General features: G+C 47.3%; 7 protein-coding genes across 7 annotated transcripts; 3 read left to right on the forward strand and 4 right to left on the reverse strand.

Annotated features, from left to right (window-relative positions):
• Window positions 1-443: 443 nt before the first annotated feature.
• J056_003151 (PHO85 cyclin-1) lies at window positions 444-1,154 on the reverse strand (the record flags this gene model as incomplete). Its single annotated transcript, XM_009268455.1, has 1 exon — window positions 444-1,154. One exon carries the CDS (start codon window positions 1,152-1,154, stop codon window positions 444-446), a length of 711 nt encoding a protein of 236 aa, XP_009266730.1.
• Window positions 1,155-1,524: 370 nt separating this feature from the next.
• Window positions 1,525-4,071, forward strand: J056_003152 (Protein transport protein sec73; the record flags this gene model as incomplete). The annotated part of the gene is made up of 3 exons (XM_009268456.1): window positions 1,525-2,031; window positions 2,087-3,337; window positions 3,385-4,071. The coding sequence occupies 3 exons, from the start codon at window positions 1,525-1,527 to the stop codon at window positions 4,069-4,071; spliced, it is 2,445 nt and encodes an 814-aa protein (XP_009266731.1).
• Window positions 4,072-4,156: 85 nt separating this feature from the next.
• J056_003153 (uncharacterized protein) lies at window positions 4,157-5,623 on the forward strand (the record flags this gene model as incomplete). The annotated part of the gene is made up of 1 exon (XM_009268457.1): window positions 4,157-5,623. The coding sequence occupies one exon, from the start codon at window positions 4,157-4,159 to the stop codon at window positions 5,621-5,623; it is 1,467 nt and encodes a 488-aa protein (XP_009266732.1).
• Window positions 5,624-5,688: 65 nt separating this feature from the next.
• On the reverse strand, window positions 5,689-7,022 carry J056_003154 (Low-specificity L-threonine aldolase; the record flags this gene model as incomplete). The annotated part of the gene is made up of 5 exons (XM_009268458.1): window positions 5,689-6,236; window positions 6,290-6,719; window positions 6,768-6,827; window positions 6,878-6,897; window positions 6,944-7,022. The coding sequence occupies 5 exons, from the start codon at window positions 7,020-7,022 to the stop codon at window positions 5,689-5,691; spliced, it is 1,137 nt and encodes a 378-aa protein (XP_009266733.1).
• A 191-nt stretch (window positions 7,023-7,213) lies between these two features.
• On the forward strand, window positions 7,214-8,829 carry J056_003155 (Putative metal chaperone YciC; the record flags this gene model as incomplete). Its single annotated transcript, XM_009268459.1, has 2 exons — window positions 7,214-7,285; window positions 7,333-8,829. 2 exons carry the CDS (start codon window positions 7,214-7,216, stop codon window positions 8,827-8,829), a joined length of 1,569 nt encoding a protein of 522 aa, XP_009266734.1.
• A 101-nt stretch (window positions 8,830-8,930) lies between these two features.
• On the reverse strand, window positions 8,931-9,626 carry J056_003156 (Isochorismatase domain-containing protein 1; the record flags this gene model as incomplete). Its single annotated transcript, XM_009268460.1, has 1 exon — window positions 8,931-9,626. One exon carries the CDS (start codon window positions 9,624-9,626, stop codon window positions 8,931-8,933), a length of 696 nt encoding a protein of 231 aa, XP_009266735.1.
• Window positions 9,627-9,651: 25 nt separating this feature from the next.
• Window positions 9,652-12,992, reverse strand: J056_003157 (UPF0518 protein GK; the record flags this gene model as incomplete). Its single annotated transcript, XM_009268461.1, has 7 exons — window positions 9,652-9,712; window positions 9,758-12,041; window positions 12,091-12,282; window positions 12,328-12,582; window positions 12,634-12,796; window positions 12,839-12,883; window positions 12,933-12,992. 7 exons carry the CDS (start codon window positions 12,990-12,992, stop codon window positions 9,652-9,654), a joined length of 3,060 nt encoding a protein of 1,019 aa, XP_009266736.1.
• Between the last annotated feature and the right edge of the window lie 14 nt (window positions 12,993-13,006).

Raw genomic sequence — 13,006 nt, forward strand, 5'->3', positions numbered from 1 at the left:
TAAAAGGATTTAATGGAATTTACTTGGATATATTATCTACTGGAATTTACCTGGGACAGCCTCCGACAGACTCCGACAAATTCCGGCACTCGAGACACACGCATCACATATGAAACACCCGTATTCATCCTTCACACAGCTGACACCCGTGCGCAGAACGAACAACTGCGGGTGTAATTATGCGTGTTCCTGGGAATCAGAAGACCGTCTCAAGCTAATGGAATTGTGAATGGAATCGTACATGAGTAAATAGTCTATATAAGACAGAGCAAGATGGGAAAATTTGTAAGAGATTCGGTGAAAATATTCAAATGCTATAGAGTAAAGGAAGGAGTATAATAGAGTGTAATAGAGTGTAATAGAGTGTAATAGAATGTAATAGTCCAGCGGTAGAAAGAGTCATCACAGAGCCATGCCATCGCCCAGGGGTATTAGATGAGACATTAAGATCGAACGAGTGGCCGTGACTCGAGTTGAGTGAATGGTTTTGCGTGTGTCGAGTAAACGCTCTGCCTAATCGGCGTCGGTGGAGGAGAGGGATATGTGCCAGCAGGAGCACAGCCATGCTCCAGTTTTTGCCTCTTGAAAGAGACTGAAGCTGGCGTTGATGGCGGGGTGCGGTACAGAGTACTCTGGAACGATTCTAGATGGCTGCTGAGCGTCTCAATCTCGCCTTCACCCACTGTAACGTGATAGCCGAGGTGTGCAAATAGTTCTCTCTCCATCTGGTTGATCTCCTGGAGTGTAAACTGCCCTCTGGCCACGATATGCCACGAGCTATTGGCGAAGGTGTCGTCGTTGTTAACCTTGCTTGATATCATCAGCGCTGCGAGATACAGTCGCTGGCCAGCGCTCCCAGTGGCGTTGGGGAAGCGTCTCTTTAGCCTGTGCAACAGCACTAACGCAGATAAGCAGATATCGCCACTCAGCTGTGTCCGGTACATGGCGTACGCTATGAAATTGTCCAAGCTTGGTGCGTCCAGCGTAGTGGCGTGCAGTGGACAACTGAAGAGCGAGTAAAGGAATGCGGCAGACAAGCTTGCCAATGGATTCTGCTGTGGATTTGGTAGGCTGTTTAGCTGCGACTGCCTGAGATTGTAGCTGCGTGTGCGTGTGTACGTGTATGGTGTAGGTGGGGTCAGTGGTTGTGACATTGCCGTAACCATTTTTTGATCCAAGTCAACGCCTACTACCAAGATGTGATGCTGTCGCTAATTGCTTTGGGGTCTGAGGTACAACCGCGGCTCGATCAGTGCGTCTGAGATATAACTTTTAACCGGTGTTTGACGGAACTAAACGGTGATTACTCAATTTATTCATGGAATAGCTCTTTTTATCCTCCCTCTGATCATTACCCTTGTAATTTAAATTGATAAAATTTTTGACAGCTCAGCGGGGCATTGCGAGTTTCTATTGCGGGGAGGGAAATGGGGAGATGGGAGGCGAGGACACGAGAAAATGTGATTACTCCAAATATACAATAAAATATCAATGTAAAAGAGTTATTTATATCTTTCATCTTCGATGGGCAACACACATTCAACCGACAGTATACTGCTCGACAATAAAATACAAAGGGATAAGCTAAATCATTTTAAGAAATCACTGGATAATTTAGCACAAGTAAATCACTCGCTAGCCGCAGAAGCAGTCGCCCGTTCTGACGTCACAGCGGCTCGCAAGTTTTTACAAATTAAATATGACAACATAGCGAGTGTGAGGCAGGTACAGGCGCAGCTGGATAGTCTGAGTGGAATAATAAAGGGAATTGAAGGCAAGCGTGAGGAGATGTTGTTGCTCGAGCAGTTGGAGCAGGGTAACCAGCTCCTGAGCAGACTGAACAAGACAATTAGATTGGAACGCGTACAAGACATACTCAATTCCAAGGAAACACAAGAATCTTATCAGCAGGAGATATCTAATTTAATTTATACACCAATTCCAGACCTTCAACTGGATAATGAATTGGATAGCCTTGTTGATGAGGAACCAACACGACAGCTAAAATTACCACGGGTGCCAGAAGGGGAGGTTGGAGTGGATACAAACGAGCATAATGAGCACAATGAGCACATCAAATCACCAGAACAACCCTTACCCGCTTAATGGACTGCCAATTGATATCAGTCTACGTATCTGGCTCATGTATAATCAATTGCCCACAGAGACTCAGCAAATCGATAAATTCATTTTAAATTTCAGTGAGGCTTACTATGAGCACAACAAGCTCATCCCCCAAGACACTGTGTATATTCTCAGTTTCAGTATTCTTCTCCTCAATACAGATAAATTTAATAAGTCAAACAAACATAAAATGTCTAAACGTGACTTTATTAGGAATACCAACTATATTGGCATCTCTGAGTACTTTCTTGAGTATTTATACGACAACACTTGCTTTACCCCTTTCATTAAACTCGTTGATGCCACAAGATTGCCTTCAAATCACCCTTACAGCTACATTCTAAGCAACTCCCTCGATAGGCTTAGGTTACCCACTTTAAGCAAGCCAAACGACGCAAAATTTTCACTCTCAGACGCTTACTCCCTTTCAAAACTCAACAGTCTCTTCATTAACGCTCCTATAATACGCCTTTCTACTAATGAATTCCTTCGCCTCACTCATTACAGCAAACTGAGCATAAAGTTACCTAAAAACACTCTTTGGCGGAGTTTCGTGGTTATTTTAACAGGTTCACAGTTGCTGCTATACAAAAACATGAGTGTGCTTGCTTCTATAAGAAGTGAAATTGTTAAATTCAATGGCCTTGTTAAGGAGCACTTGACCAGTTCAAATAACACCCACGCTTCACTCAACCTCCGCAACCTTGATACTCCTTCCCAATACTCTTTTAAACCTGACGATATCATTCCGCTCGATGACTCTGTAGCTCTTGTAGACCACAGCTACTCTAAACACCCCAATACCATCACTCTCCATTCCCGCAAGTGTAAATACCTCCTTCAGACGCACTCTATCGAGAGCATGCATTTGTGGATTAGTTTGATCAACTACTCGGCGGCTTTTAAGTGGGCTAATGTCCGCATTCGCGGTCATTCTCTGTCTGATAGCCATCTTCATTATGCTGGATTAAAAGCGCGGTCGAGATTACATAGCAGTGCTAGTACATCAGAATTTGCGAGAGCATCTACAGCTACGTCTACATCCGCATCTACACCCACATCCACACCTACACCCACTTCATCTCAATCTTCACCCCAATCGCCCACCTCACCGACACTGAACCGCGTTGGCGATTTTGACTCGGCAGTCGACTCGATTAGTGCGCACATGCACGCGTCTTCGAATGCTCACTCTCGCTCGAGCAAGCTAAAAGTGGGTATTAACAAAGCTGGAGAAGGCGGGCTAACAAGATGCTGCAGACCAAGTTGGCGCACCTGACGCGGTTACAGGAGGAGAACAGCGCGCATTTGAGTGATACGCTCAATAAACTAGAGCTTTGTGGTACGCTGACGCCCTTCCGTCGCTCGACGCGTAGCCGGCTGAACGGGGAGCTGGTAGCGATGCTCACGGGGGCACTGGCAGAGCTGCGCGTCGCCGAGGCTAAGTATGCTTCTGTCGCAGCTACCCTCGCGGGAGATCTGGCTGTCGAAGAGAAAATAGAAGCGAGGTCGGTTAGCGTTGGTATGCGCGCTGCGGCTGTACACTCCCAGGCTAGTAGAGTGCGTAGAGCTCAGAGTATGTTTGTAGGCGAGGGTGTGGGTGATGTAGGCGGGGAAGTTGGGAATTTGGAAGGTGTGCAAGCTACAGATCACACCACTGACCATTCACCTAATCACTCACCTGACGCCCTCCAACACACCGCCTCCATTCGCTCTAATCGCACTCAGAAATACTCCTCCGCTACGAGCCTCGCGCTACAGGAACAAGACAACGAAGAGTATCCATCGAATAGCACCAGTACCACGGCCACCTCTTCAAATAACCACTACGGCCATATTTCAGTCATCAAGATGCCAGACGCGGTGCGCAAACACGCGCGTAACTGGAGCCAAGGAGGAAGCACGAGCAAAGAGATAGTATCGCCGACGACGCAAAAGACTGAGTAGAATTTATAGGACGAGTAAATATTTATTTGTTGTGTCATCAGTTGTGTTATCAATGTCATCATCTTGAACCACCACCACCAACACCATGAGAGATCACCGCGATGACCCGCACTACACTCCCACACCGGGTAGCTCACAGCCTCCGACACAGGCACACTCGGATAGCCTTATTATCCCGCGTACCCCAGTCACCTCTCTCTCCTCGCAGATAGTCCTCAGTGAGGAAGCGTATACGGCTGCACTCAGTGCGATCATCAAACGCGATTTCTTCCCGCATTTGAAGGCTGCAGATGAATTGAGCGCGAGTGTGAACAATTGGCGTGGTGGTGGTACTCCCGCCACAACCACTGCTGCTACTCCCACTCCCGCCAATGCCCCCCACTCTTACTCCTTCGCCTCCCTCTCCTTATCTGAATTCCAGTCGCGGTTCACCTCGGAAGACAACGCCAGCTTCAGCTACCAGCTGCACAAGGCGAACAAGCGGCGGCGAGAGGTGTATCGCTGGGCATACGATGCAGAGCAACTAGCGAATGAGCGCATCCAGCTTGCCAATGCGGGTATGAACGAGCGCATTGAGGGTGTGCACAACCCCATGGACGACGGCGAACGGAAGCTTCTGGCAGCCACAGAAGGCAAACTTCATACCACCACTTCTCAAATCTCTCAACACGCCGGCGAGGGCAATTCACAAGCACTCGTGCGGCGCGAAAAGCAGTCGATGCGCGAGCTCGAGTTGGGTGTTGAAAAGCGATCCACGGAGCACGGTCTAATTCCAACTTGTACCTCACAGCAAGACAACAGAAGCGCAGCCGTTACCGCTTGGCCCCTCACCGCCGCTAATAATCTCATGTTCCAACCTGATGCGACAACACCTAATTTTGGCTATCGTGGCCACTTTGCCACTCGTCATCGAGAGGCGGAGAATCGCGCTAAGCGCGTTACTAACTATCCGGCAACTCATCTTTCCGGTGCTCATAGTGACGGTGTCGGTGATGGCGAAAGCAGTGCGACTGGTAGCGTAGACACCAATGCTATCAACGCTGCTGTTAATGCTGGTGCTGATAGTGGTGCAAGCACACCCACTCACACTCTCCCTTCCGTGCGCGGTTATACCTTTGTCGAAAGCTCATCACAACCAGAACCAGAACCTCAAAAGCGGACTCGCGGACGTGTTGATAAGGAGGAAGAGACAGTGTGGGACAGTCGTGCGTATCTACTACTCGCGCTCTTACTCACCAACTCACCACTCACTTATCCTCCAGCTGGCGACTTCAAGATACCGCGGCTGAGTAGACGTGACAGACTGGGACAGCAGCTGGCGTCGCAGGCGCAAAACAAGGCAAAAGGTGGAACAAGTGGAGCAGGTGTCACTCCCAACACTCCCGCGAAAACACCCCGATCCGTTGCTCTCAGTCCGGCCGGTCACGCTCTCCTGCAGAAAACTAAAAGCAGGCGAGACAATGGCGCGACGGATGCTCCAATCAGATCTCGCATCAACCAGTCCCCGGACATTCGCAGGAAAGACAGACCTTGGACTCCTACACCTAAGTAGCATTTTTTGTGTATGTTACTACATGCATCCATTTATTTATACAAAAAGCTATCAAATCAACACATTTACGTGCGACGTTGGTAAATTTGACCAAATTGACCAGCCGTGGAAGCAAGCGGGGATCTTTTCAGCTGCGCCAGGCTCCTTGCAGCTTCTAAGAGTTGTTCGATTGCCGTATCGGAAATTTGATGGTGTACTACGATCCTGTTAGATCCGATAACAATATCAGCATGGCTGTTGACGTGCTGAATAAACTCTTCGAGCGTCACTCCAATGGAGGTGCAGTCGAAAAAGACCATGGATGATTCCACCGGCGACAATATCCTAATACCGAGTTCTTCGAAACCCTTGGCTAGGGTCTGGGCTTGTGAGTGTGTCTTCTTAATGAGGGGGAGGTGTTTATCAATGGCAAAGTCGGCACATTCGACCATGAATCCTGACTGACGAATACCGCCTCCGAACAGCTTCTTGAACCATCTAGCTTTGGCAATGAATTTCTCGCTGCCGACGAGGATGGACCCGATGGGTGCGCCGACACCTTTACTCAAACACAAACTGACGCTGTGGAAAGGATCGCAGAGCTGTTTGATGGATAGGCCAGTAGCCGCATGCACTGGGCGGGAGGTTAGACTGAGTGATTGTGCGTACATGCAAACGCAAACGTACCGTTCCAAAGACGCGCGCCATCGAGATGCATAATGAGACCTTGTCTAGTAGCCCAATCGCTTATGCGCACCATCTCCGACTGAGGGAAAACGAGGCCATTCTTTGTATTTTCAAGACTAACAACGCGCGTAGGAGCAGAGCAGAGATCCTCATCTAGCACAGCATGGCTCTGTACATCTTGCAGAGTGAGATGGTGTGTATTCACCGGCTCGACGGGAGTTATCTGGGCCTGGGAGTGGAATGCTACACCACCCGTCTCGTATTTGTAAATATGAGCGTGGGCATCGCACAAAACGCTGTGTGGCGGCTGCGTTAGGTGGGTGCGCAAACCGACCTGGTTGGACATTGTACCCGATACGCAGAACATAGCAGCTTGTTTTCCAGTCATACGAGCTATTTTGTGTTCGAACTTCTGCGTGCTCTCGTCTTCCTGTGTTCGTGTTAGTTGTATAGTGCGTGCGTTTCGCAATGCACTCACGCCGTATACATCGTCACCACGCGACGCATGTGCTAATGCATAGGCGAGCATCTCATCAGTCTTTGTGCGCTGTTAGCCTGCTTATCCTGCGTGTACTGCTGCTTATTCACCGGAGCTGTTATCGTATCCGCTGTACTCCCGTTCAGCCTCGAAACAACCACAACCAAAATACTCACTCCTGAAATCACGCGATAAGGATTCTAGTTTACGTGCGTGCGTTGAAAAGTTTCGTAGATTACCCAATCCAATTCTCATGGTTGTTCTTGATGAAATCTTAGTCGATGCGCTGTGCCATATCCCGCTGAATAGCCGAGGGCACAGGGAGGACAACAGAGAATCAGATGACTACACAAAGCGAGTCCTGAGAGCGGTCAAGATGAAAATTTAATCAGTTTAGTTGCGCATCGACTTCTGTGCACTGTCTTCTCTCTTCAAATATCTTCATCATGTCAGGCATAGACAAGCGTATCCCAATTACTATTGTGTCTGGATTCACTGGCTACGGTAAATCTGACGCTGTAAGTTAGGTGTTGACGGCGTGTGCACTGGCTGACTTTTCTCGCAGATTGCACACATCCTCAAATCAAAGGCAGCAGATTTGAGAACAGTGGTGCTTACGCAGAATGTAGACAGGATCAAGAACATGGTAGAATCTGCCGCGGATTGCGTACAACTCAAAGGCAATTGCGGCTGCTGCAGCTTCCGTTCAGAACTCACTAGCCAGATCTACGATATCGCCAACACTGGCAAATACGACTACATGCTCATTGAGTCCTCTGATGCTGCTGATCCTGAAGAATTGGCTGAGACTGTCGCTGTCGAAATGGAGAACGACGACCAAGACGATGAGGCTGAGGAAGATGATGCAGAAGTTGACGAATGTGAGCGTGTTGCTGGCGAGAAAGTAAAACAAATCCTTAAGGAAGGTGGTCTGGTAAAATTTGTCAAGATGGACACTGCTGTGACAATCGTCGATGGTGAAAAATTGCTCAACGACTTCCACTCAACTGAATTCGTTGGTGATGGCGAGAAAAACGATGAGGACGATGAAGAGGAGGAATCAACACTGACTGATGCCCTCATCGCACAAATTGAGTTCGCAGATATTGTCTACCTCAACAACGCATCAAAGATGTCAGAAGATGCTAAGATGCACGCTGAAGGCGTTGTTAAGTCGCTCAATCACCGCGCTACAGTTGTCCAAGTCGACAACGCAGCCGTAGACGCAAAGGATGTTATCCACAGTGGTTTGTTCAACCCAGAACAATCATTCAACCCACAGTGGTTGCAATCAGTGAAAAATCCAAACGGCGGTGACTCATACACTAACAAGAACGACATTGAGTCTTTCGTTTACAGACGCAAAGTGCCTTTCCACCCAGCTCGTCTCGCAAAGCTGTTCAAGGAGTCATTCCACTTTATTCAACAATCAGATGCCCAAGACGCTCAAGAAGATGAGTGGGAAGATCAAGAAGAAGAGGTCGTTGAGGATAAAGGCAAGGGTAAGGCTGCTGCTATTGAAGAAGACAAAGAGGAACCAGCACAAATGGATGAAATCACTACTGAGAATATAGTTGATGCCATCGACAGAAAGCAGAAGAGTGTATTCGCTTCTCTCCTCAGAGCTAAGGGTAGCTTCTGGATTGCTTCAAGAGCAGCAGTCGGTGGTGCAATTCAAGCATCAGGACCTGTGTTGAGTGCTGCTTCTGGCGAGATGTGGTACACCAAGATCCCAGAAGATGAAATTTCTCAAATCAGCCCAGATGAGCAGAAGTACATTAAGGATGTTGTGTTTGATGAGAAATTCGGTGACAGACGTCAAGAAATCTACATTGTCGGTGGACCAAACTTTAACAGAAACGAGGTTGAGCAAGCACTCGACAGTGCCTTGTTGACTGATGATGAGTTCAACACGTATAAATCCATCTACGATAAGCAGATGGGTGTGTTTGACAAAGATGAAGAGCTCTCCAAGGCGTTTGACGGTGACTCAGAGTTTGTTCAATGGGTCGACGATCTCATCATGGCACTCCTCGACCAAGAGGAGGAGGATGAGCAGTAATTTGCAAATATCTTATACCAAACGTATCAAAAGACACAGTAATTTAACTTTTCAAATATAGATTCAAATTTACAATATACGTCATCAGTGTAATCTTTTGATTACTTGGTTTGCTTCTCTAGTGCGCTTGTGCTCCTATCTGAGAACTCTTTGTTCAATTTCAGAAACTGTTTGAAGCGTTCATCCGAGGCGTCAGCGAGTAGCTGGAAGAGGACAGTTTCTGAAGTTGATATTCTGCCGCCCGACTGTCTGATTTGATCAAGTGCGGTGTCTTTATGAGTAGCGTGAGAGCTGGACACGCCATCAATGATCACGTGCACGTCAAAGCCCTTAGCTATAAGCTCGAGTGAAGTTTGGAGAATGCAGATATGAGTTTCTACACCGACCAAAACGACTGAACGGATTTTATTAGTCTTGAGGGCATACAAGACGTCATCATTTACCATCGAGAATCTCGTCTTACTGATAGGATCTGTAGTGAGGAGATGACTGTTGCTGAAATCAATTTCACTAACTGTCTTCCCCAAAGATTGTGGATTCTGTTCAGAGATCAAGACTGGTACATTTAGAAGCTTTGAGAATTGGACCATTTTATTTGAAACATTAACAACATGATCAAAATCCTTAATCACTTTAGCGAATATTCCCTGTACATCACAAACGAATAGAGCAGTTTGATTTTGGTGTAAGGACATTAGTGGTCTTTGATAAGCTGTTGGTGGTTCAGGTTGGAGTGGATGATGTTGATTGGATGGCTGATCAAGATGCCTTGAATCACCGATGATACAAAGTGTCATATGATAATAAATCCATCTTATATCTTTACAAAACACAAACCAAATCTATCCCGTTCGATCTGCGTATCTGCATGATAGCAATGAGGCTGATGGCTGTGTAAGCGTCGTCTCTTTCAAATACTCACACCCACTCTTTGAGCATTTCCTCCAATATCACAACGTTGTCCAGTATATCGGAGAGCGTGATTGGCTTGACAGCAGCATCTTGCTCTCCCTTCTCATCGTCTTCAAGTATACTGTCTCCGACTCGCTGCACGCGCTCGACGACTTTCGGTATAATCAGACACTGTTCAGTCTGCTTGTAGTGGTCATAGAAAGGCGTCGCCGGTCCATCAAATGCGCTAACCTGTCTGTGTTTCTTATTATTCTTATAAGTATTCACATTCTGCTCTGTTTGTCCCTTTTTTCCAGTGAAAAGAGCAGCGAGTGATGTAGTCGCCGAGCGCGTCTTAGGCTGTCTGATAAACTGATCCGCCTTCGCAGTGAGATTGCTGATTCCCCAGCTATTGCCTCTCTCGACGCGTCTCTCGAACTCGGTATCAATCGAATCCTGGTATCGTCTGTGTGATAATTTGTTTATTTCCCCATATGTCTTTTTGCGTTGCTGATTGAAGCGCTTGTTGTGCAGCTGCATCACCGCTTTACCGACCCCTTCTTCAAATTGTCGTACGAGGTCGTTCCGCTGTGCGGGTTCGTCTTTGTCGAGCAATGTCAATGCATCTTGAAGATTCTCCTTAAAGAGCATTCCTTTCCGCCTCTCCCCCAAACTGTAGTCCAGGTCTTGCGAAGAAATATTGTTGCGCGCTTGCAGCCTGTAGTCTTCTATCTGATCGACGAGTTCGGTAAGCGTTTGGAGGATCATGGGTGGTGAGTTTGGTGTTTTCTCAACTGCGCTTTTGAGATCATCTGCATACGGATCGTCTTCATCTCTCCACCATTGCGTCATGAAGCCCTCCAACGAACGACGTGGATTCGATGCGAGCGCTGCCAACGTCCCCGAAAGCGCAATGTTGGTTTCTGGTGACTGCGTGAAAAAGTTGCGAAGGTTTTTCACTGTCAACTTGAGCAATCTGTCATTGGTGTCGAGCTTGTGTTGGAATTGCAATTCATCATCACGCACATCTCCCCTACTTCCTAGCTTGAATTGCGGGTGTGACATGATAAGAGCCTGTGCATCATCTAAATACCTCTCATAGCCAGAAGAGAGCATTTCTTTAGTGGTTTGTACATCAATCGACCCCACTAGCCCGAGATAGCTTGTCAACTCATCGTCATCCGCTTCAACATTGCGCATTGGCGGGGGTATAGGAAACACATTCTCGTTCTTGCTCTCGCTCTTACTCCCGCTCTCACCCTCACTCTCTTCTAGCTTGCGGTAATGGTCGTTGTCCTTCATGAGCATGTGTATCCTGTGGAAATAGGGGAATGCAGTGGCGTCTTTGTTGGGTATAATGCTGACCATCTCCTTGAGACATACATCATCATATGCGTATATTAAGTAGCTGAACAGTTTCATTGCAGCTACGCCTGTTGCACTATTATTCGACTTGAGATTAATGCTGATGAGATCTTTCAACGTGAATCTTCCGTACGAAGAAACGTAATTGGTGTTTTTAAAATTTGCCGCGTTTTCATTTTGGAGGAGGACGAGAGCGGTGCTTCTACGTCTTTCATGTTTCTTTGGCTTGGTGTTGGTTTTATAGGAAGTGCTTTCGGTGCTGTTAGTGGGAGTATTTTCGGTGCTGCTGGTGGTATCATTGAGCATGCTGTCATCTTCTGCAAAGAGGTATTGCAGCAACGTATTAGCGAGTGGATCGCCGCTCTTCACACACTGTAGCATGACTTGGAGATACGTTATTACAGCCACGGCCGAGTAGTCGATCGACGAGCACTCGAGTATGGAGGGGTAGAGAACATTAGTGAAAAAATTGACTCTGACAGCGCGCAAGACATTCTCTGCAACAGCTCCACCATATTTGGTACCGCTCTTCAAACCACGTTTCGTGATATCTGCAGTGAATTCGAACACACTAATGAAGACTGACAACTGATTCTGGAAAGCAATGCTGGTGGAAAGCTCTACATTTTCTACCAAACCCGATCTGTTGGACAGGTGCACATGCGACCTGTCTTCATCTCTGGGATCCGTCGGTATCACAGCGAGATTGCTGGGTAGGATACCATATACAGCACCCAACCCAGCAGCTAGCACTTGAGCTAGATCACCATCGACTATGAATTCAGCTACGGCTGCTCGTATGTCTGTTGCTGCATCTTTGGTGATAGCATCTCCATCGTAGATGTCTTCCGAGGTGCTCACTTCGAAGAGAATCAAGATGGCAGCACGCGCCAAATCTCCCGTACGCCCCTCCCTGTGTACCCAGCGTAGGAGATAAGTGAAAATTAGGAATTCAGCTGCGTGTTTTGTTAGGGGTGAAACAAAACTATATAGAAAAAGACGCACAGTCAGATTTCGTCGAGACAGCTCGCGATGTGATAGTATTGGTGGATGCGAGAGATTCAGGTCTATCGCTGTGTTCTGAGTCTGCTCTGCTCCTCGTTGGGTATCTAATCCACGACCTGTCCAAGAAGAAGATGTGAAGGAGTGAGGGAGATGACTTGATTTTGTTGCAAAGAATACAGAGAAGATCAACCACTATAAATTGGTTAGCCTGGATTTGAACCGAGAGCCCTAGCTCACAATGTTCTTCATATTGAGATGGCTGAGAAGTACCAGCAGTGCTCGCGGCGCCCTTGAGCGTCGTTGAGCGTGGAGAAGGCAAGTCATCGCCGGTGCATATTTTGAGGAGGTGTACGAGTGGCTTGTGTACAGGAGCCTGTACGAAAAAGTGAGACTGCATAGTGACACAAAGGTTAGACACGGCCTTGAGAACTTCGGTTTTAATCCCAAGAGGTCTATCGGATGCAGATAAGAATACGAGCTTAGATAATATATCTAAAAGCGCGGGTAAGTGGGGGATAGTTGTGCGTAGATGTTGATACATACCTTGTGACAGAAACCAGTCGAGAGCAGGAGGAGTTTCTTCAATGTCTTCATAGCGACCACTTTCCAATACGAGAGTGTCTACAATTCTTGATAATCGCTTTGGTACGTCTGTAGCCTGTATACCACGCAGAAGCTGTCGTTCGTCTGGGGTTGTGAGGGTGTCCTGGGAATATCAGCTACATGTGGCTAAAATTGAGCTGCAAACCTTGACGATATTCCAGTTCGAATCTAAATCTGATAATACTTGTTGCTGTGTGCGGTCTGAGTGGGGACAGATAGTGGGATAAGCAGCCACCCACAACTGATCTACCAGCTCGTTCGCTACTCGGAATACTCAGCAGATTCGTGAAAAATTCCATTGCGCTGTGATCGT

The sequence above is a fragment of the Wallemia ichthyophaga genome, assembly GCF_000400465.1.
Source record: "Wallemia ichthyophaga EXF-994 unplaced genomic scaffold scaffold3, whole genome shotgun sequence".
NCBI classification, from domain to species: Eukaryota; Fungi; Basidiomycota; class Wallemiomycetes; order Wallemiales; family Wallemiaceae; genus Wallemia; species Wallemia ichthyophaga.